The sequence below is a fragment of the Hyperoodon ampullatus genome, assembly GCF_949752795.1.
Source record: "Hyperoodon ampullatus genome assembly, chromosome: 14".
Classification (NCBI taxonomy): Eukaryota; Metazoa; Chordata; class Mammalia; order Artiodactyla; family Ziphiidae; genus Hyperoodon; species Hyperoodon ampullatus.
In genome coordinates, this window is record NC_136927.1 from 61,547,290 (window position 1) to 61,570,097 (window position 22,808).

The window sequence follows — 22,808 nt, forward strand, 5'->3', positions numbered from 1 at the left end:
GTTTCAAGTCTGCCCTGGAGAGTTGGTGCTGGGGCCCAGTTTGGGGTGACCCCTTGGGAGGGGGGAGGCACCTCCACTTGACCCTGCAGTAGGGAGCACCTGTGAGCCTGCCCGTCTTAGATCCTTCACCCACTGGCATGTGAAGTATGGCGCTGAAGGTTAGAACCCCGGGACAGCCCTGCGCCCCTCCATTTGCCCTCCTGACCCCCCATTTGGCTGCAGCAGACATAAACTCGATGCCCGCCTTGGTGTAGATGGAGTGGGCCAAGTGAAAGACGCACGCAGCCCATGTGGTCCCCCCCTCTGCCAGCCTGTTGATACAGCCACGGGTAAAGAAATGTTTCATTAACACTTCCTAGTACTCATTGGAGAAAGAATGGTGCAAGGGCACAGGAAGGGCCGTGTGAGGAGAGCTGGGGGTGACGAGAACTGTGGTGAACTGGATCAGGAACATCACGTGACTCTGGCCTGCCATGTGGAAATGAGAAGCCAGGATTACCAAGCTTCGACTTTTGCAAGAGAACTTGAGCATCTAGATTTTAATGTAGCATCTCCAATTAAAAAATACCGGCAACCAATTCAAATTTCTAAAACAATACTGGGTAGACTGTTTACCGCCTGTGGCTTGCTGGTTTGTACCTGTGCACCAAAAGAATGGTCTGCTTTCCTCCCCTACAGGCCCCTAAGGTTCGCCAAGACAGGCCCTGGCAGGAGAGGGAGGAGGGAGGAGCCGGTGAGAGCAAGCGGTTAGCCCCGACCTGGGCCCCGCCCTCTCCTGCAGCGCAGCTCTGGCAGCTCTGCTCAGCTTGCCGTTTCCTCCGGTCAATGGCTCTGCCTGACTTTCTTGCTCCCGGGGCGGGAGTGCCCCTCATCAGCCAATGCAGAGCAGGAAGGCACTCACGTTCTCTCACCTCTCTGCTCACAGAGCCTGGGGTCAACTCTTGAGCCTTGGCACCCACAGGGTGGCAGTGCCTTTCCAGGGTCTAGAATAAGCCCTTCCGCCCCGCCCCAATGACATGCCCCAACTCCTGGAACCTGGAGTCCACACCTTGAGTCACAGAGACGCCCTCCGCCTGTTGTAATGATGATCCACGTCCCGGCTCAGACAGTGTGCTGGCCTTCAAAGTGGGGGGTGGGAGGGGTGTTGCAGGGGTCAGAGAATGAGGTAAAAACAGAATGGATGCCCAGAACCGTGTTTTATTAATCTCTGACCAGCACAGAGCGGGCATAGTAAACAGCACTGGACCAATACTGTGACATCTTGTCTGAGATGTTAAAAAGTAGGATCACAATTTCACCCGCAACTGCAGCAGGTTCACCTCTTCCTGAAATATCTCTGTTCTCCAACACTGGATGCCCACTGAGAGGTCAGAAGTTTGCAGCAAGAATTTCCTGCCAGCCTGTAGCTGCTGCCTCGGCCCCTCCCTGCCTCCCCCTGAAGCCCACGCTAACCTGCAGACCCCACCTTGTGGACTCTCAACACACTGCAAGCTGCCTGTCCAGGCCAACGTTGACCCACAGCATCCTGCCCCTCGAGTGGGCGCAGAGGTGCTCAGTCCAGTGCAAGTATCCCAGTGCTGTTCTACACTGACAGGGGCCAATCCATCAACTTTTGGCTGCAATTCCCAGAGAGCTTGGGATCCTGCCTGTCTCCGTGTAGAGTCGCGGCCTATGACCCTTTTGCTCCCTCTCACGACATCACACTCATCCCTTCCTGGAAAACCATTTTAATTAGTTTACACATGCGGCAAAGAGGGAGATACGGAAGCTGGGCTGGCTGGGCTGTCTTTACAAACTGCCAGGTCTCCCTCTTGGCTCTGAGCAGAATTAGCAGCAATTCTAAGAGGCCCCAGGCCTCCAACAGCAAAGCCAGAGAAAAGTCACCCCCAGAAAGCCGACGGGGGAGGTGGTAGGCTGTGAGTGTTCAGCGTCCTGCAGACAAGGGGGTGGATGAGGGAAGTGTGGACTCACACGGGGCTCTCAGAGGCTCCATTCAGCAAGGCCTCCGGCCAGGGCTGTGTTTAAGGCTGGGTTAGGCAGAGATGGGAGCCACAGAGAGGAGATGAAAGGTCTGGCTGGCAAGCCCCAGGGGAAGGGCAAAGGCACTGGGGCAGATGCAGCCACGGACAATGGCCAGCTCAGGCAGGGCCTCTGCAATGCCCACAGCAAACAAGTCCATCCACACAGCTCAGGGGCCTTGGCCTCTTCAGGGCCCCTGTCTCAGCCAAGCACAAAGGCATCTCCGAGGCCAGAAATCAGAGCCAAAGCACCAGCCCTGTCCCACAGCAGCTTGCAGATGTGGGGCTGGGTCAGCATGGGGACCAGGCCATCCTCAGCTCAGTGGCAGTTCTGACAGCTGGGGTGGCAAGGAGCCCCATTCACCCGGCAGCGGCAGCCCCCGCTGGTGTCTCCCGGGCCCTAGAGGATGAGCGGGGAGAGGAGAAAAGGTCAGGATAGTGAAGACAGCGGGCTCCTCCCCCTCCGCCGTGCACTCCATCACACCCCCAAAGCACAGACTCCCACCCTGGGCCTTGGCTCGGGCACATCCTCCTGCTAAGATGACCCTCTCAGCCCCAGCTACCAGATGGAGGCAGCCGTTAAGACCTTTCGGGGCTCCCATAGCAGCCTCAATTATGTGGTCTGGCTACCCACCCCTAGACCTGGAGCCAGAGAGGACTTGATGGATTTTTGCATATTCGGGGTGGGTCAGCACACTGGCGGCATGAGAGTGTGTTCCTTCCGCCTCCACCTGTCTCACTGTCTGCCTGTATGGATGGATAACGCCGAGCCCCAATTCCAGGAACACTCCTCCCAACGACAGCCACCATGAGCCACCATGCGCGTGCTCACCATGTGGCAGATGCACCGCGCTAAGCACTGCTCTTGCATTTTTTCATTTGATTCTGACAACAAACCTGAGGCCCAGCTATCATCTCCACTTCACAGATGAAGAAACTGTGACTCAGAGAAGGGAGTAACAGCCTAACCACATGGTCAATGTGTGCCAGAGCCAGGGACCCACCCCTCTACCTCTGACTCCCACCCGCACCCTTGGCCGCTGTCCTATAGGGCAGGGCTGGGCAAACATTTCTGTAAAGGGCCAGTTCCCTGAGTCTTTGCCGGCCAGCCGGTCTCTGCCTTTGTAGCGCAAAAGCAGCCACAGACAGTATGCAAACGAATGAGCGGGGCTCCCATAAAACTTTACTTATGGACACTAGAATTCGGCTTTCAAATAATTTTTACATGTCATGAAATGTTCTTTTGATATGTTCAACCATTTTAAAAGATGTAAAAAACGTTCTTAGTTCACCAGCTACGCAAATGCAGGCAGTGGCGTTAGAACTGGCCCATGGGCTGACCTGTCCAATCTCTACTCTCAGGCACCCTCCCACAGCACCCCTGAACCCTCTGCTCCCTGGGGACTCACCCCGGGGCCCCAGCGAGGACCCTTGGTGACCCAGCAGATCTCGGTGTGGCAGACAGTGCAACGGATCCAGTCACAGCCATCCTTCTTCTGCACCACGATCTGGCACTGTGGGCAATGCATGGCCTCGCCCTGCTGCAGCATGGTCTGCAGCAGAGCAGGTGCTGACCTTAGGCCCAGCCCCGCTCCCTGGCCCCCGCCCCACTGCAAAGAGAAACCGGCCACCCCCCTGAGTCGCAGAATCACTCTCCCATGCTGCTCCACCCAGGCCCGGCTGCATGCAGCCTCCTCTCCCATGCGTCTGCAGTCTCCTCTCTCCACCCAGACACTCCTGCTGCTCGCCACTTGTCCCGAGTCCCATCTCTGGATGGGAGTGATGCCAGCAGGTGCTCAAGCCTCCAGGGCTGGATGAACCACAGCCCTTTCAGAGAAGTCCCCATCCCTCCCCAAAACTCAAATCCCGAGCCCTCAGCCTTGACCCAGCCTCACCCTCAGCATCTCCGTCGTCTGCCGGGCAGCCACGTCGTTCTGAGCCCGCAGGGCCAGGTCGTCTTGGTACTCCTTGCAGTTCATCTGCTCGTGGATGGCCTGCAGCAGGATGAAGGGCTCGAGGTGAGAAAGTTCCCCAGGGAGTTAGAGAGCTGAGGACCAGAGCAGGCATCCACATAAGCACTTAATGCTTCTACATGGTGTGACAGAGCCTTCCTTTGTAAACCACATACACCCTGAGGCCAGGGAGGTGAAGCCAGGGTCATCACATATGGTAATAATCATATATACCTATTTATTTTAATTCCTGACAGGCACAGAAATCCCTAAACCGCAGCCCCTCGTCGCCAGCTGTGTTCTGCCCTGGTTGTAGGCCTAATGTTCTAAGAGTGAGCTTGCAGGGTTGCGAGCAGGCTCAGCCCTGCCTACTCGCCCAAGACCAGTCTCTGTTGTGGTCACCTGTTGAGAGGATGAGGGCAGGGATGGCCTGAGGTGAGGGTCAGGCAGGGCTCAGTTGAGGACAGGAGTTGACACTCCGTCTGGGGCTAGGGCTGGGGTTGGTCTGTGACGGATCGGGGTTCACCAGAGGCCAGGATCGGGGCTCAGTCTGGGGCCAGGATTATTCAGAGGCTCAGTCCGGGCTCAGCGCTCAGTCTAAGGCTTAGGCTCAGATCAGGGCCCAAGCCAAGCCTGGCCACTGACACACAGCTCTAAGTCATGGCAACCAGGTCAGTATCCCAGCTCCCTTCCCAGGAGAACAAACTCGGAATGGCAGTGGGCTCCTGGCAGGACCAGAGTGACTGGGCAGTGTGGGTCCCTGTCCCCACCTTGCAAAGCAGGCAGTTGACGTGGAAACACACAGGGCAGGTGAACTCGTTGACATCATCCTCAAAGAAGCACCATCCTTTGCAGTCCAGGGTCTTGCAGTGGTAGCTGAAGGCACTGCGGTTTTCCGCAATGGAGATGCCCAGGTCCAGAAATCGCTGGTAATCCTCGGGGCTCAGGAGCTGCCAGCAGACCACAACCTTGGTGCTCTGCGTTCAGAACACCTGACAATGTGCCCTCCTGGCCACCAAATATCCCTCAGGAAGCCCCCAACCCATAAAGTCCAACATAGCAGTGTTAAAAACTCCATTCAAAAAGTGGGTTAAGGGAATTCCCTGGCAGTCCAGTGGTTAGGACTCTGTGCTTCCACTGCAGGGGGCGTGGGTTCGATCCTACAAGCCGAATGGCTCAGCCAAAAAAAAAAAAAAAAAGGAAAAAAAAAGTAGGTTAAAAGTTCTGGAGATGGATGATTGCACAGCAATGTGGCTACACCTAATGCCACAGAACTGTACACTTAAAAAATGGTTAAATGGTAAATGTTATATATATTTTACCACAATCTTTTAAAAAGGAGAAAAAGTGGACAATAACAAGCAATGCCAGGAAGATGTGGTTAAACTAGCATCCTGGTACATAGCACTCTGAGAAAGCCATGTGGCAATAATGTTTCAACCATCCCAAACTTTTCTGACCCTTTGAGACTTATTCTACTTCTACAAGTTTATCCTAAGAAAATAATATACAAGAAGGAAGAGGCACCATGCAAAATGTTCCCTGAAGCATTCCTTACAAACTGGAAGGAATTATTAATAATTATTAATATTAATCATTATTGATATGAATTATTCAGAGAGGAGAACTAAACAGGATGTATGCCATAGAGATTTACAATAATCTTTAGAAAGGTTTTGTAGCAAAATAGCAAAAGCTGTTGTCCCTACATTGGTTACAATGAGGTAAAAATCATGCCTATGTTCTATATCTTGACTGAGTGGTAGTCTTAAGAGTTACATTTGTCAAAACTCATCTAACTGCATGCTTACAACGGACGAATTTTATTGTGTGCAAGGTACACCTTAATAGTTAATTTAAAAAGAAAAAAAAACATGTCTACCCAGAGACACCAAAGGAAAGAAGAGAAAATGGAATCAGAGATTTTCTGGGATGGCAGAGTTGGTGGGTGATTTTTCTCTTTGATTTCGGTTCTGGTTCTTGTGGTTTAGGCATGTTTTTTGTAAAACAACCTCCACTGCACTACTATGCTGATCCCTGCCCCGTCCTCTTTCTCTGCCACACTTGACTATTCTCTGAGGCTTCGGTCAACCTCCAGGGGCTCCAGGGAAGCATGAGCCCTGCAGCTCCTTGGCAGGAACTCTGGCCCCATCACAATGCCCCTTGGCAGAGGTGGATTTTACAGGGAAAGCCTCTGGGCAGCGACTGTGGGTGCCAGGACATATGGAATGATCTATGTCTTGGGGCCTCTGCAGGCAAGAGCAAGGAAGCCAGAGCTGCCCTGCTCAGGTGCCCCACAAACAACAGTTAAAAATGGGGCTTCTCTTAGTGTAACGGCTGGGAGTTCCCAAAGGCCCACCCCTTCTGTCTGCCCTTCTTCCCCTGAGGCAGAACCCCTTAGGCGCCAGGAAATACTTGGTAAAGTTTAGGGGGTTCTGAGAAGCAGCATCGTAGGAAATAGGCAGAAGTGATGTGGAGACGGGGTCTTGTATATGCGGTGGTGGGGGTCTCTCATTTGGACCTCAGCCACCTTTGGCCCTGCCTCCATGTTGGCCTGGGAATTCCAAGATGCCCAATTCTGGGAAGGCCATTCCCCAGCAGTTTAAAAAGCAATGATCAAGTCCAACAGTCCACTTTACAGATGGGTAAATGGAGGCGCAGAGAAGGGAGAGCACTTGCTCAAGATGACCAGCAGTCAGGGGCATAACTCGATAATAATAACATTAATAATAATAGAAAACACACACATGCAGACACATACAGCCCTGTGAAATGTTGCTGGAGGAGTGGCCCCTATATGTTCATGTCTCCCCAACTCCACACCCTTGGGTGGTTCCCTCCCACACAAACTCTGGGCTTAAGCATGTGACCTGCTTTGGCCAAAGGGACAGGAGCAAGTGAGCAGCCTTGGAAAGCGCTCCTGCACTGGCTGCTCTTGGATCCTTGAGACACCAGCACATGGCCAGCCTGGGGTGGATGAGACCAAAGTGGAAAGAGGCCCTGTCATCCCAGCCATCACAGATAAGACCATCACACCAGTCCATGACAGTGGACCTGCCAGCTAAGCCCAGTTGAGCTCTGCCAGGCCCAACCTGGACCAGATGAATCATCCAGCTAAGCCCAACCCAAATTGCTAACTTGCAGATTCATAAGCTAAATAAATGGTGGTTGTTTTGAGTCTGGAGTAATCTGTTACCCAGCAGAAGCTAACTGATACAAGGGCTAACTGATACCATGTATCAAGCACTACTCCAAATTCTTTACACATGTCTTCCACTATAATCTTCACAACCCTTGAAATAGAAACTCTCTGACCCCAACCAAGATGAGAAAACTGAGGCACAGAGAGGCTGCGTATCTGACCTGAGGTCATCAGGCCATCTGGCCACAGAATTCCCCCCTACTAACTGCTCTGCTGTCTTTTCTTCATAAGGGTGTTTTCTTTACTAGGTATTTCCCCTAGTTCCTGTCCTGCCCACCCCTTGGGCCTCCAGCATCCCACACAGAAAAGGCTCTTGATAAATGACCGGTGCCTGAGACTGGGACTCTCAAACTGGTTCCCACCTGCCAGCTCAGGGCCCAGTGCCCTGGGACAGGGGGTGCGCCCCTTCCTCCCCCAGGCCTTACCGCCCGGATCTCCCTCTCCAGCAGCTTGCCCGAGCAGGAGTAGGTGTTGTCAATGAAGGGGCAGGCAACCTCGGCCTCCTGGCTGTTGAGGATGGTGCCCTGTAGACACTCCCTGGGGGAGGTATGAAGGGGCGGGGAGGTTAGGGGTCATCTGAACCCCATCCCCCAGGACTCCATCCCCCAGGACTCCAGCCCTCACATGGTGAGGCCTGACCCCAGGCGGGCTTCTCCTCAATACCTCCCTTCCTCCCGATCCCTCCCACCAACCCATCACTTGTCCCCCCAACTGCCACCCTTATCACTCCGGCCCAGGTCCCATCATCTCACCTGCAGGACTGCAGGAGCCTCCTCCCTGGGCTCCCTGGGTCTACCATGTCCCTCCCCGCAGCCTCCCATCCCATCCCGCCCAGAGCAAACCTAAGCCCCGGTGACTCACCCTCCCTAATACCTCTCTGTCCCCATCCCCTAACTCCCTCCATCCCTCTGCTCCAGCTACACTGACCCCTTGCTGCCACAGGCAGGCCAGGCACATACCCACTTTGGACCCCCTGGTCTGCTCAAGTGCAGCCTCCCTAGGGGCTTCCCAGACCTCTTGTAGGGCAGGGCCTCTGTTACTTTTATCATAGTCCACTGGTACTTAGCATTTGGTACAATTTACAATTATATCAGTGATTATTTGATTAACACCGGCCTGTGCACAGGAATGTAAGCTTCAGGAGGCGGAAAATGAGCTTTTTGTTCACTCCTGGATCCCCAGGCCTAGCCCAGTCCCTGGCACCCAGGGCAGCTCATCAAATGTGTGCTGTGAAGGAGGACACGTTCTCCACAGCCCAGGGCCAGGTGTGGAGCCTCAGACGGCAGACTGTCCACCAGCGAGGGTCAGGGCGGGGCTGGCACGGGCTGCCAGGCCAGAACCCAGGCCTTACATGGGCCTGGCGGTTGTGTGGAAGGTCGCATGCTCTGGCGACAGAATGCCTGAGCTGTGCGGCCTCGAGCAAGTTGCTGGCCTCTCTGTACCTCACATTCCTCCTCTGCAAAAAGGGGAGAGTGTGCCTACCTCGCAGGTTTCTGTGGGCGTCCAAGGAGATGTAAGAGCACTGCGCCCCACCCCCTTTCAGCCATGGGTACTGCGCAGCCGTGAGGAACTACATCGCTGGGGGTGGGGTCAGGGCCGCACCTGCAGAAGGTGTGCAGACACTCACGCAGCACCACGGCCTCGCCGGGCGCCAGCACCGAGTAGCATACGGGGCACTCGGTAGGCTCGCTGTTCAGCACCAGGCTCCGCTGATCCAGTTGCACGAGCTGTAGGTAGTTCCCCTCCTGCTGCTGCTGCTTCCGCTGGGCACACGGGGGTGGGGCCGCGGGGCGGGTCAGGGTCTCAGGGGCGGGCCAGAAGGGCGCAGGACCAGGGGATGGGTCAAAACTGCCGGCTGGGGAGGGCTGGGGGGAGCAGGATCCTGCGGTGGGGGTGAGACTGGGCAGGCTGAGGTCAGGCGCAGGAGATGCTGGGAAGGGAGGGGCCGGGAGCGGGGCGGGGCGGGAGGCGAGGAAACAGGCAGGTGGGGTGGGGGTGGGGCAGGAGGCGGGCCAGGCACTGGCAGGTTAAGGCTGCAACCTAGTGTCAAGCCAGGGAGCGATGGCGTTTGGAAAGGAAGGGGCCAGGGTCTGAGCGGGGAACCAGGAGTAGCAGGGCTCCCATCTCTGCCAAGAAGCAGGGCAGGGCTAGGGCCAGGGGGGTGAAGGCGGAGCCGGGTCAGGGTCACAGAATAGGTCAGGGGTATGGGAGGTGGTGATAAAGCGAGCGAGCAGAGCAAGGCGGGAGAGAGAACAGGGTCCGGGCCAGGGCTGTAGATGGGACCAGCAGTGAGGTCATGGCCGGGGTGGGACAAGGGCAGACTGGGTCCAAGTGGGGGATGGGAGCATCCGATCAGAATGGGGGACCGCTCAGGGTTAGGTATCTGTGTAATCAATGCGTGCGTAACATGATGGGGGTGGGACTGTGGGAGGAGCAGGACAGAGGGCTGGGTCAACCTCCCAGGGAGCGGTGAAGGGCTCGGTCCAAGATCCTAGGAAGTCTGGGTGGGCCACAGCCAGGGAGGAAGGGGAGGTCAGCAAGAGTAGGATTCAGGATGAGGTCAGGGCTGAGTGGAGCAAGAGCGAGGTCACAGGCGGACAAAGGGGCGGCGGACGGGGCAGTGGTCAGGGTCTCAGCTAGGATGTTGGGGTCAGAGCCCGGTACTCTCGTGTGCACAGTGAGAGTGTAAGTCAAAGCCAGGGGCAGCGCCACAGCCCACTGGTCGGGGGAGCGGGGCAGACAAGCCTGGATGTGCATCACAGCCGGGGAGCAGGGTCCTAGCGACAGGATGAGCTCAGGGAGAGGCCGGTCACAGTCAAGTGCAGGGTCACCACCAGTGGTGTGATCAGGAGGGGGCAGCAACAGGGGGAGGAGCGGCAATGTGGAGGTGCCTCCCTTCCTGGCCTACGCCTCCCCCGTCCAGTCTGCAGGTGTCTGTCCAGGGTCCGCGCCCACCTGCTGGTACTGGCGCAGCGCCTCCTCCTCGCCGGCCAGACGCGCTCGCTCCTCCTCGTCCGGCTGGTACGAGGCGGGGACCTGGTAGGCCTCGGGCCGTGCCCGGCAGCACATCTCACAGCCGGGCCGCGTGGGCTTGTTGATGAAGGTGCAGCCAGGGCACTGCCAGCCCACCTGGGGGCAGAGGGGCGGTGAGCGCAGGAAGACGAGACGGGCGGGTCGGGGCGCAGGGGCGCGCGCTGGGCAGCTTACCGGCGGGGGCTCTGGTGCCGCGTCGTTCCGCCCCCGCCCCGGCTCCTGGGGGCCCCCGGGCTTCGGGGGGACTGGCTCCAGGGGGCCCCGTGGCTGCAGCGTGAGGTCCTTGAAGCCCAGATCTGGGAAGGAGGTTCAGGGGTGCGGATCCCTGCAGCCCATTTCGTCCACACCCTGGGCCAGCCAGGAACCCCGGGCCCTGCACTGACCGCCCCCCCCTTCTATCTCCCTCCTTCCGGAAGAGTCTCCAGCTCGGTGGTCCTGCCGGGTGGGTCCAGACCTGGCCGAGTGCCCTGGCTCCCAGGGGTCAGAGTCCCTCCTCCACCCACGACTGCTCCTGGGGCCTCCCAGCTTAAAAACCCTGCTTGAAAACTTATCTCCTGTGCTCCTAAGTGTAGCACCTAGAGGGACGGACAACACTTCTGAGGTAGTCCTGCCAAAATACTGAATCTGAAGCCATTCATGAGGGTACATGGGACAGAAAAACAAAAAACAAAACTGGCCTGGACTCTTCAAACAACAGGAGAGCCAAGGGAAGACAGGAGACCAAGATTGAAAAAGACAGAGACACCGAGGCCAAGGGCCAGGTCTTTCACTATAAAGGACATTAGTGAGACAACTGGTAAAATTTGAGCAAGATCTGTCCATTAGATCAATGGACGGTATCAATGTTAATTTCCTAAATTTGATAGGTATATGTAGTACGAAAATGACCCTTTTTTTTTAAAGGAAATACACACAAGTATTTAGGGGAAAGGGACAACGTGTCTGCAACTTACTCTCATAACAGTTCCAAAAAATTACTTACGCATAAATAAATACTGAGAGAATGATAAAGCAAAACAAATGTAGTCAAATGTTAATATTTGGGGAATCCACATGAAAAGCACATGGGAATTCGTTATACAATTCTTTATACAATTTTGCAACTTTTCTGTAGGTCTGAAATATCTCAGAATAAGAAGTAAAAAATTTAGAATAAAAACTAGCTATTATCATGTCCAATTTACAGATTTAGAAAACTGAAGAGCAGAGATGAGAAGAGACTTGCCTGAGGTCACACAGCTGATAAATGCCAGGGCGGGGACTGAACTCAGCCCCTCTCCCCTAGACCAGCTGTTCTCTAAATGGTTCCCCAAATGGCTCCTTCCTGGGGTGTCCTTTGTCCTCTCTTCCCCACTACGGATAAGGTCCTCCAGGCACGTTCCTGACGAAAGCCCCTGGGCTCTGCTGCCTGCTCCCTCTCCCCTACAACCTCAGGAGTGCACGCCGCTCCGGAGCAGAGCCTCACCCTCCAGCATCCGCAGCTGCCGCTCCCGCTGCAGCTCCTGAGGGTTGAGTGAGGTGTTGCAGGCTGACAGCAGATAGAGGTAGGCGCAGGCCCCGTTCCGCCGCACCCCGTGGGAGTGCAGGGTCTCCTGGTCCCGGGCCAAGCGCTGCCCAATCACCCACTGCTGCAGGGTTGGCGGAAAGCCATAGTCCAGGAACACCTGGCAGGGACGAGGCAGAGGGAGTGTGGGGAGGGAGGGGCGGAGTAGAGAGAGGCAGGGCGAAAGGGGGACCTCCGCCCTGACGCGTCTTCCGTTTGCCCTCTCACTCACCATGTCCTTGAGGGAGGCCACCGTCATGTCAGGCCGCACCGTGAGCCAGATAGTGACCGTGTGCATCTGCGCATCCTCCACGCTCACCCACAGCCTGCGGGGAGGGCAAGGGGCCGCAGGTCCAACCTCAGCCACCAGCCAGCTCCTGGATTCCCACTCCCCTGTGCTTCCTCCTGTATCAGAACTCGCTGCTTAGGCCCCTGCAATGGCTCCACATGGCTCTCAGAATAAAATCCAAACTCACTGTGGCATGGCAAGGGCCTCCATGCTCTGGCCCCTCCCAAGCTCTCCAACCTCTTCTATTATTGGCTATTATTGGCTCCTTAGCCAAACCACAAGTTATTAACTGTATGCCAAGACTCTTCAAAGCACTTAACATGTATTAACTCATGTAATCCTCTCAGTGAACACATGAGGCAGGTACTGTTGTCACCCCTATTTTAGAGATAAAAACAGGAGGCACAGATAGGTTACAGTGGCTCTGCCAAGTAAACAATTAATAACTGTTAGAGGCAGGATTTCAACCCAAACAGTATTATTCCACAGAAAGCGGTTTTAAACACCAACCTTCTCAAAGATGCTCAAACGTTTTTGGAAGACCAAAAGCATGAAAAGGGAGAGCTAAGACAAAAAAACAGAACTGATCCCAGGACACAGAAAAATTAGGGTGTAGAACAATAACAGGAAAGCCCACTTAGAACCTCCAGAGTGATTTGGGAAAATGCCGCATCCTTAAAGCAAGAACAGCAAGAAACAATCAGAAAATGAGGAAGAATTCCTGTGAAGGTAACAGTGACTCCTTACTAACCTAACCTTCAGGTCAAACTACAAGTTCACAAGGAAAATGAGAGATATTAAATTACACCATGAGGAGGCAATTCATAAACTCAGAATGTGGGAGAATTCTGGAGGTCAAAGACCAGGTTTCTTAAAAAAAATTAATGGCACTAAAAATAGAGAAAGTGAATAAAAGAGACTCAGACAACATTAAGAAATGCTATTTGATCTCCTTTGGCTCCTGACTGGAACAAACCAACTATAACAAACACTAACGAGGGAGTTACAAGTGGTCAGGACTCTGGGGACCCAGGTTTAATCCCTGGTTGGGGAACTAAGATCCTGCAAGCCATGTGGTGTGGCCAAAAGAAAAAAAAAAAACACTAACGAGATAATCAAGGAAAGTTGAATATAAATACCGTATTAGGGAATTTTAAGTAATTATTGTTAATTTTTTAGGTGTAATAATGGTATTGAGGTTATTTTTTAAGTCATTTTTTAAAGACATATCAAATTACTTATGAATGAACTAAAATCTGAGACTTGCTTTAAAAATACTCCAGAAAATACCTCAAAATTCCTCAGGATAATGATTTTCAACACCTAGCCAACTATAAGGGAAATAAGAAATTTTTAGACATGTATAGATGCCAAAAGTTTACCATCCACCTCTCCACAGGAAAAGTTTTTGAAATACAAGAAAAAAAAAAAAAAAAATAGCTGAGTCTGATGCAGGAGAATGGAAGAAAAGTAAAGGAAATTTAAAGAAGGACGAGATCTTAACCTCCAAGACATTCTTCTTCAAGCAACAGGGGTTTTGAAACATGAAAGTGCATAAAGTTTCAACTGCACTACTTATTCTACACTGAGTAATATTTCCATAATCAAAATACTATAAATGCTATTTTAGTGGGTTTACATTTTTAGAATCAACCTAGAGGCAAAGCATAGAAGTCTGAATTTTACTTAGGAAACAAAATCTAAAAGCTATAACCTTAACACAAATAACAGAAAAATACAGTTGGAACCCTTATATCTAATGTCATCAGGATCAGTAGTGATCAGTTAGTCAGAAAAATCGTTAAAGCAGAGAACTGCAAAAACAGCTGCAGACTTTAACACTTAATTTTACCTTACAGGATACAAATGCACATTCAATGGCCAATCTCTAGGTAAAAGGCCAATGGCTTTTTTTGAGTACAAATCTGCTACTGGAGTTCCCCATGATTTTTTCTTTTTGTATGAACCACACGCATTATACATGGTCTATGACTTCCAGTATCAGCTTCTTTAAAGTGGAGCAAAAACTTACACTCTCAAAGCATCTGAGTACAGAGCCCTTCTGGATTTTTACCATATTTTTTACAACTGTCCCACCCTAAAATGATAACAGGTATTTTTGGTGCCTCATCTCTATCTTGTCTTTCTAAAGCAATCAACTCAGTTTTCATAGACACAGTTCTCTTTTAGCACTCATGTTTTATTGATTGATGTAACAGCTAATTAAATTATGCTGAGGCAGTAACAAGTACAACTGATATAAACAAGCTGTGTGTAGCGATATGTTTTATAGCAGAAACTACAGTGCCATTTAATATTCAAGTATTTTATTTAAATCAAATGGCCAATTGATCGACAGATGCAATGCAATCCCTGTCAAAATCCCAGCTGACATTTTTTGCAGAAATTGACATGCTGATCCTAAAATTCATATGGAGATTCAAAGGACCCAGAATAGCCAAAAAAATCTTGAAAGAGAAAAACAAAGTTGGAGGACTCATGCTTCTATTTTAAAAATTTACTACAAAGCTATAATAATCAAAACTGTGTGTTAGTGGCATAAGGACAGACATACAGAGCAATGGAATAGAAATTAGATTCCAGAAATAAACCTCAGATTTATGGTCAATTAATTTTCAACAAAGGTGCCAAGATATTAAACAGGGACAAAATAGTTTTTTTAACAAATAATGCAGGTACTTCCCTGGTGGCACAGTGGTTAAAAATCCGCCTGCTAATGCAGGGGACACGGGTTCAATCCCTGGTCCGGGAAGATCCCACATGCTGCTGAGCAGCTAAGCCCATGCGCCACAGCTACTAAGCCTGCGCTCTAGAGCCCACAAGCCACAACTACTGAGCCCTCACGCCGCAACTACTGAAGCCCAAGTGCCTAGAGCCCGTGCTCCACCAACAAGAGAAGCCACTGTAATGAGAAGCCTGCGTACCACAAAGAGAAGCCCGCGCACCACAATTAAGCCCATGCACCGCAACGAAGAGCAGCCCCCACTCACCGCAACTAGAGAAAGCCTGTGTGCAGCAACAAAGACCCAATGCAACCAAAAATAAATAAATAAATTTTAAAAAATAATGTTGTGATAACTAGATATTCACAAGCAAAAGAATGAAGTTGGACCTCACACCATATACTAAAATTAACTCAAAAGGGATCAAAGACTTAAATGTAACAGCTATAACTATAACCTCTTAAAAAAATAAAGAGGGATACACCTTTATGACCATGTATGAGGCAGTGGTTTCTTAGATGACGTCAAAAGCGCAAACAACAAAAGAAAACAGATAAACAGTCCCTCGTCAAAATTAAAAACTTGTGCTTCAAAGGACACTATCAATACAGTGAAAAGACAACCCACAGAATGGGAAATGAAAATATGTGTCCATTGTATACATATACACCACATTTTCTTTATTCATTCATGGTCACTTAGGTTGTTTCCATGTACAGTATATATACACAATGGAATATTATTCAGCCATAAAAAGAAGGAAATCCTTCCCTTTGCAACAACACGGGCATTGAGGTCATTATGCTAAGTGAAATAAGTCAGACAGAGAAAGACAAATACTGTATGATCTCACTTATATGTGGAATTAAAAAAAACCGATGTCAGAGAAAAAGAATAGACTGGTTGGCAGGGTGGGGGGTGAAGGTGGTCAAAAGGTACAACTTCCTGTTTTAAGATAAATAAGTTCTGGGGAAGTGATGTAAAGCATGTTAACATAGTTAACATATATTTTATCATACATTTGAAAATTGCTAAGAGAGTAAATCTTAAAAGTTGTCGTCACAAGAAAAAATAATTTATCACTATGTGAGGCAATGGATGTTAACTAAACCTACTGTGGTAATCATTCCACAATACGTACATATATTAAATCATTATGTCATACACCTAAAATGATTCTGAGGCTCAATTTCCAACCTGTGGAAGGGGGAGGAGGGGGAAGGCTTCCCACACACCACTAAGCAATTTTCAGACACCAGCAGGGCTCGATTCTGGCACTCTCTACCCAGAGACAACGTCAGCTTCCACAGGTTGAGGGCTCAGTCCTACAAGACTGCCCCACCACTTCACATACCAATTGAAAGCCCAAGTTGTCACCTGTTCTCTGACTGACTGGCTACAGGTTAGGGATTCCAACGACCTCCTCCTTGGGTTTGATTATTTTGTTAGAGCAGCTCACAGAACTCAGAGGAATATTTACTTTCTATATTACTGGTTTATTATAAAAGGCTATAACAGCCAGATAGAAGAGAGGCATAGGCAAGGTATGTGAGAAGGGGTGCTCTCCAAACCCTGTCTTTTTGAGTGTTTATGGAGGCTTCATTACATGGGCATGATTGATTAATCCACTGGCCACTGATGATCGATTCAACCTCCAGCCCTTTTCCTCTCCCCGGAGATCAGGGTGATGGGACTGAAGTTTCCAATCCTCTAATCACAGGATTGGTTCCTCTGATGACCAGCCCCCATCCGTAGGTGATCTAGGGGCAGTCCAAGAGTCACCTCACTAACATAACAAAAGGCACCCTTATCATTCTCATCACTTAAGAAATTCCAAGTGTTTTAGGAGTTCTGTGCCAAGAACAGGAAGAAGACAAATATATATTTCTTATTATAAGTCACAATACCTAAAACTAACTATATATGTCAATTATATCTCAATAAAACTGGGGAGGGCTTCCCTGGTGACGCGGTGGTTAAGAATCCGCCTGCCAATGCAAGGGACACGGGTTCGAGCCCTGGTCCGGGAAGATCCCACATGCCACGGAGCAACTAAGCCCGTGCGCCACAACTACTGAGCCTGAGCTCTAGAGCCTTCGAGCCACAACTACTGAAGTCCGCGCACCTAGAGCCCATGCTCCGCAACACGAGAAGCTACCTCAATGAGAAGCCCACGTACAGCAACGAAGACCCAACACAGCCATAAAAAACTGGGGAAAAAATATGTCCATATAAAAACCTGGACACAAATGTTCATAGCAGCGTTGTACATGTTAGCCAAAAAAGTAGAAACAACCCAGATGTCCATCAACTGATTAATAAAGAAAATATGGTATATCCATACAATGGATTATTATTCAGTCATAAAGAGGAATGAAGTTTTGATACGTGCTACAACATGGATGAATCTAGAAAACATGATGCTAAGTGAAAGAAGCCAGACACAAAAGGTTATATAGTGTATGACTCCACTTATATGAAATTTCCAGAATAGGCAAATTGCTAGAGATAGAAAGTAAATTAGTGGTTGCCTAAGGTTGGGGGGATTGGGGAAAAAAGGTAGGGAGATAAGGAGTGACTATTAGCAGGTATGGGGTTTTGGGACTTCCCTGGTGGTCCAGTGGTTAAGACTCCAAGCTTCCACTGCAAGGGGCATGGGTTCAAGGGGCACAGAGCAGCAAAAAAAAATTAAAAAAAAAAAAAAAGGTATGGATACAGGGTTTCTTTTTTTTTTTTTTTTTTTTTTTTGCGGTATGTGGGCCTCTCACTGTTGTGGCCTCTCCCGTTGCGGAGCACAGGCTCCGGACACGCAGGCTCAATGGCCATGGCTCATGGGCCAAGCCGCTCCGCAGCATGTGGGATCCTCCCAGACCGGGGCACGAACCCGTGTCCCCTGCATCGGCAGGCGGACTCTCAACCACTGCGCCACCAGGGAAGCCCTGATACAGGGTTTCTTAAAAAATGTTCTAGAATTGGGTACAGTGATGGTTGCACAACTGTGAATATACTAAAAGCCTTGAACTATAAACTTTAAATTGGTGAATTGTTTAAATTGTTGAATATGGTCTGTCAATTATAGCTCAATAAAACAAAATCAAATGGGATCCACCATTGAAAATTAGAAACTGTAAAACTATTGTCTTACTACACAGCAGGAAAAAAGCAGGCAAAAACAACATTTATTGAGTGATTAACATGTGCCAGGCACTGTGCTAAGCATTTCAGCATCAAGTTTAAGCCTCCTGGGGCAGACTAACAGTATCCATTAACCCTTGCCTTGAATTCTAGTGGAATACCTGGCTGTATTTCACAGCCTCCCTTCAAGCTGAGTGTGGCTGTGAGAATAGGTTCTGGCCTTGGGAGTTAAGTGGAAGAAGTGCGTGCAACTTTCTGAGCTCTGTTTTTTTTTTTTTTTTTTTTTGCGTTATGTGGGCCTCTCACTGTTGTGGCCTCTCCCGTTGCGGAGCACAGGCTCCGGACGCACAGGGCCAGCGCCCATGGCTCACGGGCCCAGCCGCTCCGTGGCATGTGGGATCTTCCCAGACCGGGGCACGAACCCGTGTCCCCTGCATCGGCAGGCGGACTCTCAACCACTGCGCCACCAGGGAAGCCCCTGAGCTCTGTTCTTAAGATGAGAGTGGGAGGGGGTGCCCTTATTCCCTTCTTCCTTCCTGCTGACAAGAATGCTGATGCAATGGCTAGAACTGGAACAGCCATTTTGGACCATAAGGTGAACCTCAGAATGGAGGCCATGAATGGCATAATAACAAGACAAAAGCATGAGTCTCTGAGGGCTGCAGGGAGCAGAGCCTCCACATCTGGACTATGTACCATCAAACCTGTTGATACCACTGTTAATATGTTTCTTTCTGTTGTATGAGACCTAACACACCTAATATGAGACCTAATACACCTCCTAACAATTCTAAGCACAGCTACTAATATTGCCCCATTCTTTAAATGAAAGAAACAAACTCTGAGAGGTGAAGTGACCTGCCCTAGATCTCACGAGTTGATTTGTAACAGAGCTGGGGTTTGAAGCTAGCTCTCCTGACACGAGAACCTGCCATTAAGAATAACTTAACTGTTCTATAGGCAAGACTATATCACGGCCCACTGGGGTTCAGGAAGCCCTAAGTCCCTGGCCAGCTACATACTCCTCACCTGATATCCTGTGTCGGGGAGACCTCAGGCTTCAGTTGCACCTTCAGGGGCACCCGTTGCTCTGCCAGCCATATGGCACACTGCATAGCCACCTGTTCATCCCCACCAGCCACTGCTCGGGTGAGTCTCTGGGCCACCTCCTCAGCTGAAATCCACAGTGGAAGCAGGTTAGCACAGGGTTTATTTTTCAGGAGCTGGGGTTAAGGGGGTGAGGAAGGAGGTGATCCTTTGTACATGCTGCTTCCTCTCTGTCTTCCTGGTGAACTCCTACATATCCTTCAGCACCCAGCTTAAAAGTCCCTTTTCTCTGGGAGGCCTTCTCTGTCACTCCCCACTCCCCCTCCCTGCTCATTTGGTTCTGTTTTCCCTTCATACTCCCAGGTCCCCCCATACTTCCACTCATTTATACAACAAACATTTACTGAATTCTTACTGTGTGCCAATCACTGTCTCAGAAACTGGTCTTCAACAGTGAATAAGATAAACAGGGTCCCTCTTCTCATGGACCTCCCAGCCCAGTAAGAAGACAATTAACAAAGTTAACAAAAGAAAAAGATTCAGATTGTGATCCATGCTGGCAAGGAAATGAACAGGGTAAGGAAATCAGGGAAAGCCTCTAGGAGGAGGTGACATTGAAGCTGAGACCTGAAGGAGGAGAAGTTGGGTATGTCAAGACCCGGTTGGGCAAAAGTGTTCCAGGTACAGAGAAAGGGAAAGGCCTTGGGCAAGAAATGGCTGGACTAGAACAGAGACCGGTGGGGCTCCAAGCATTATGACCAAGGGGCCCAGTGGGGGAAGGCAGAGGTCAGCGAAGCCAGCAGGCCTGTGGGCCACCCAACTGCTCTGGGCTTTGTTCTAAGAACAAGGAGCACAGGAGGGTATGTGAGCAGGTTGGTGACATGACCTAACTTAAGTTCTCCCACTCTGGGTGGAAGGGGCCAGGGGGAAGGCAACGACCCCTGAGGTCTGCTCCCTCACCAGCCTGGGTGGTCTCCTGTGTCCTCTGGGAGCTCCCTACACCCTTCCTAACAGAGCTGGCCCACTGAGGCCTCAGGGGCATCAAATAAATGAATGACAAGAGGCCCCTGCAAGGAACCAGGCCCCAAGGGAGGAAACTGAGGGGCAGGTGGGTAGAGGGACGACAGGGTTAATGCCCCTCCCCCTCCCCCCTCGAAGTTTCTCAGTCGCCTCCAGGCTGTGCCCACCTTTCTTGATCTTCTCGTCCATCTGGCGTGGTTGTGCCCATCCCCCCAGGCGGGGGCTGCAGCTCCAGGGAAATGCCACCTCCCGGTCACTTGCTAGAGGACGGGCGACCACGAGCAACTCAGTCCAGGCCGGTGACCTCTGGCGCGGCCCAAGCCTTCTTTGTGCCTCGGTGTCCCCGGTGGCAGTCGGGTAGCATCACACTACCCGAGGACCGGGGATGGGGCCTGGGATAGGGAACAGGCCGGGACCCCGCGTGGGAGGTGAAAGGGGGCACCAAGCCAAGCCCGCAAAGGGCAACAGAGGAAACGGGACAGGCCTGGCTGCGGGGGGGGACGACGCACAGCCGGGGCGCTGCGAGTCCCCGAGGAGGGCCTCCCCTTTTCCCTGCTGGGGAAAAGCGCCCTACGGGGCGCTGGATTTCAGCCCAACTCTCTCCCCCGCGGAGCGGCCCCTGTCAGTCAGGAGAGGGAGGGGAGCAGCCTCCACGGAAAAGAAAGTGAAAGTGGCGGCCCCGGAAGTGGGGCGGAAGAGTCTCGCGGGATCCGGGTCTCCCCGCCGTTCCGGCGGCGGCCTCTGCTCCGGATCTCGGCGGTCCGGGGCGCTCTGTCCCGCAGCCCGAGGCGTTCCCACCCCGCCCCGGGCCGGACCCGGACTCCTAGACCCTCACTCACCAGAGCAGCCTAGCCGGCAGCGCCGCGGGAGGGGTGGGGGAGTGGGCGGGGCCGGAAGGGGCGGGGAGCGACGAGGAGACCGCCCCTGCTCAGTCCAGCTGCCAGCACTGCGGCGGGCAGGCCGGTCCTTGCTCCTTTTGCAGAAGAAATAGAGGCTCTGTTTGTTTCTGATCTGCCTGAGGCCACGCAGCCGGTTTTAAATCCAGGCCGGACGGCCTCAGGAACCCACCCTTAGCCAGCCGGACGCTGCCTCTCGGCGGTCACTCTCCACCTTTTGATTGGGCCACTAATGAAGATGTTTTCACCGGGCACAGGCTGGAAGCTCTTTGCATCCTCCAGTCTTCCCACCCCTGAACTTTTCTCCCACCCCTCATCCCATAGATCAACAGATCCTATGGGCTTGGCCTGCAGGATAGTTCCAGAATCTGTCACCTCTCACCTCCTCCACCCCCCATCCCAATCCACCTCCATCCTTTCTCCTCCGGTGTACTGCACCAGCCTCCTCATTGGGCTCCTTGCTTCCTCTTTTGGTCACTACAATCCATTTTCCACCCAGCTGCCAGAGGGCCCTGTTAGAATCAAGCCGTGCCACTCCTCAAAACACTCCCAATAGCTCCCATCTCACTCAAAGTAAAAGCCGAGGTCCCCCCAAGGCCTGCAACTGCCGCCGCTCCTTCTCTGACTACTATCCTCTTGGCTCACTCCACTCAAGACCCATTGGCCTCCAGATCCTGGAACAAGGCAGACACACTCCCACCTGAGGGCCTTTGTACTTGCCATAGCCCAAATATCTTCATGCATTGCTCTTGCCCTTTATTTTGGGCTTTCCCAAAAGTCTTCCCTGTCCACTCTATCTGAAATTTCACACACACACACACACACCCCTAAATCTAGCATTTTATATTCTCCTTCCTGGCTTCATTTTTTCCCAAAGCATGTATTACTATCTAACAACATATTTTACTTCTTTATCTTCATTATCTTTTGACTGTTTCCCTCTTCTGGAGGTGAGGACTTTTGTGTGTTTTGCTCATTGCTGTGTTCCTGGTGTCTAGAACGGTTTCCAACACATAATAGTTGCCCATGGATTACGTTAAATGAATGAAGGAATCTCAGACTTTCATCTGGGATCAATTTCTTTTTGCCTGAAATATATCCCATAAGACAGAGGTTCTCAGCCTGAGCTGTATGTTTGAATCACCTGGGGAACTTTTAAAAATCCTATGCCCAGGTCACATCGCAGATCAATTGATTCAGAATATCTGGGGGTGGGTCCAGGCATCAGGAGTTTTTAAGCTCTTTGGTGAGTGTAATGAGAAGCCAAGTTTGAGAACTGTTGTTTTAGAAGTCCCTGTAGGGTGAGTCTTCTCGTGACAAACTTTCTTGGTTTTTGTTTGAAAAATCTTTATTTAGACGTCACTCTTGAGAGACGTTTTTGCTGGGTATAGAATTCTAGCTGGCATTTCAGCACCTTGAAGACAACATTCCATTGTCTTCCGGCTTCCATTGTTGCTGTTAAAACATCTTCACCTGTCAATCTAACTGCTGTTCTTTCTTTAAATAGCTTTACTGAGAAATAATTTGTATACTATAAGATCTACCCATTTAAAGTGTACAATTTAATAGTTTTTAGTACAGAGTTGTGCAACTATCACCATGATCTAATTTTAGAACATTTTTAAAAAATATTTATTTTTATTTATTTGGCTGCGTCGAGTCTTAGTTGTGGCATGCAGGATCTTTGTTGCAGCATGCGGGATCTTTCGTTGCGGCGCGCGGGCTCTTTGTTGCGGCACATGGGCTCTCTAGTTGTGGCATGCAGGCTCAGTAGTTTCGGCACATGGGCTCTCTAGTTGTGGCGCACGGGCTCTAGAGCGTGTGGGCTTAGTTGCCCTGCGGCATGTGGGATCTTAATTCCCCAAACAGGGATTGAACCCACATCGCCTGAATTGGAAAGCAGATTCTTAATCATAGGACCACCAGGGA

General features: G+C 51.1%; 1 protein-coding gene across 1 annotated transcript; it reads right to left on the reverse strand.

Annotated features, from left to right (window-relative positions):
* Window positions 1-1,711: 1,711 nt before the first annotated feature.
* RBCK1 (RANBP2-type and C3HC4-type zinc finger containing 1) lies at window positions 1,712-20,172 on the reverse strand (the record flags this gene model as incomplete). The annotated part of the gene is made up of 13 exons (XM_079719077.1): window positions 1,712-2,418; window positions 3,428-3,571; window positions 3,914-4,012; window positions 4,741-4,920; window positions 7,598-7,709; window positions 8,775-8,935; window positions 10,128-10,301; window positions 10,380-10,501; window positions 11,671-11,869; window positions 11,981-12,074; window positions 18,946-19,139; window positions 19,577-19,590; window positions 20,151-20,172. The coding sequence occupies 13 exons, from the start codon at window positions 20,170-20,172 to the stop codon at window positions 2,338-2,340; spliced, it is 1,596 nt and encodes a 531-aa protein (XP_079575203.1). The 3' UTR covers window positions 1,712-2,337.
* Between the last annotated feature and the right edge of the window lie 2,636 nt (window positions 20,173-22,808).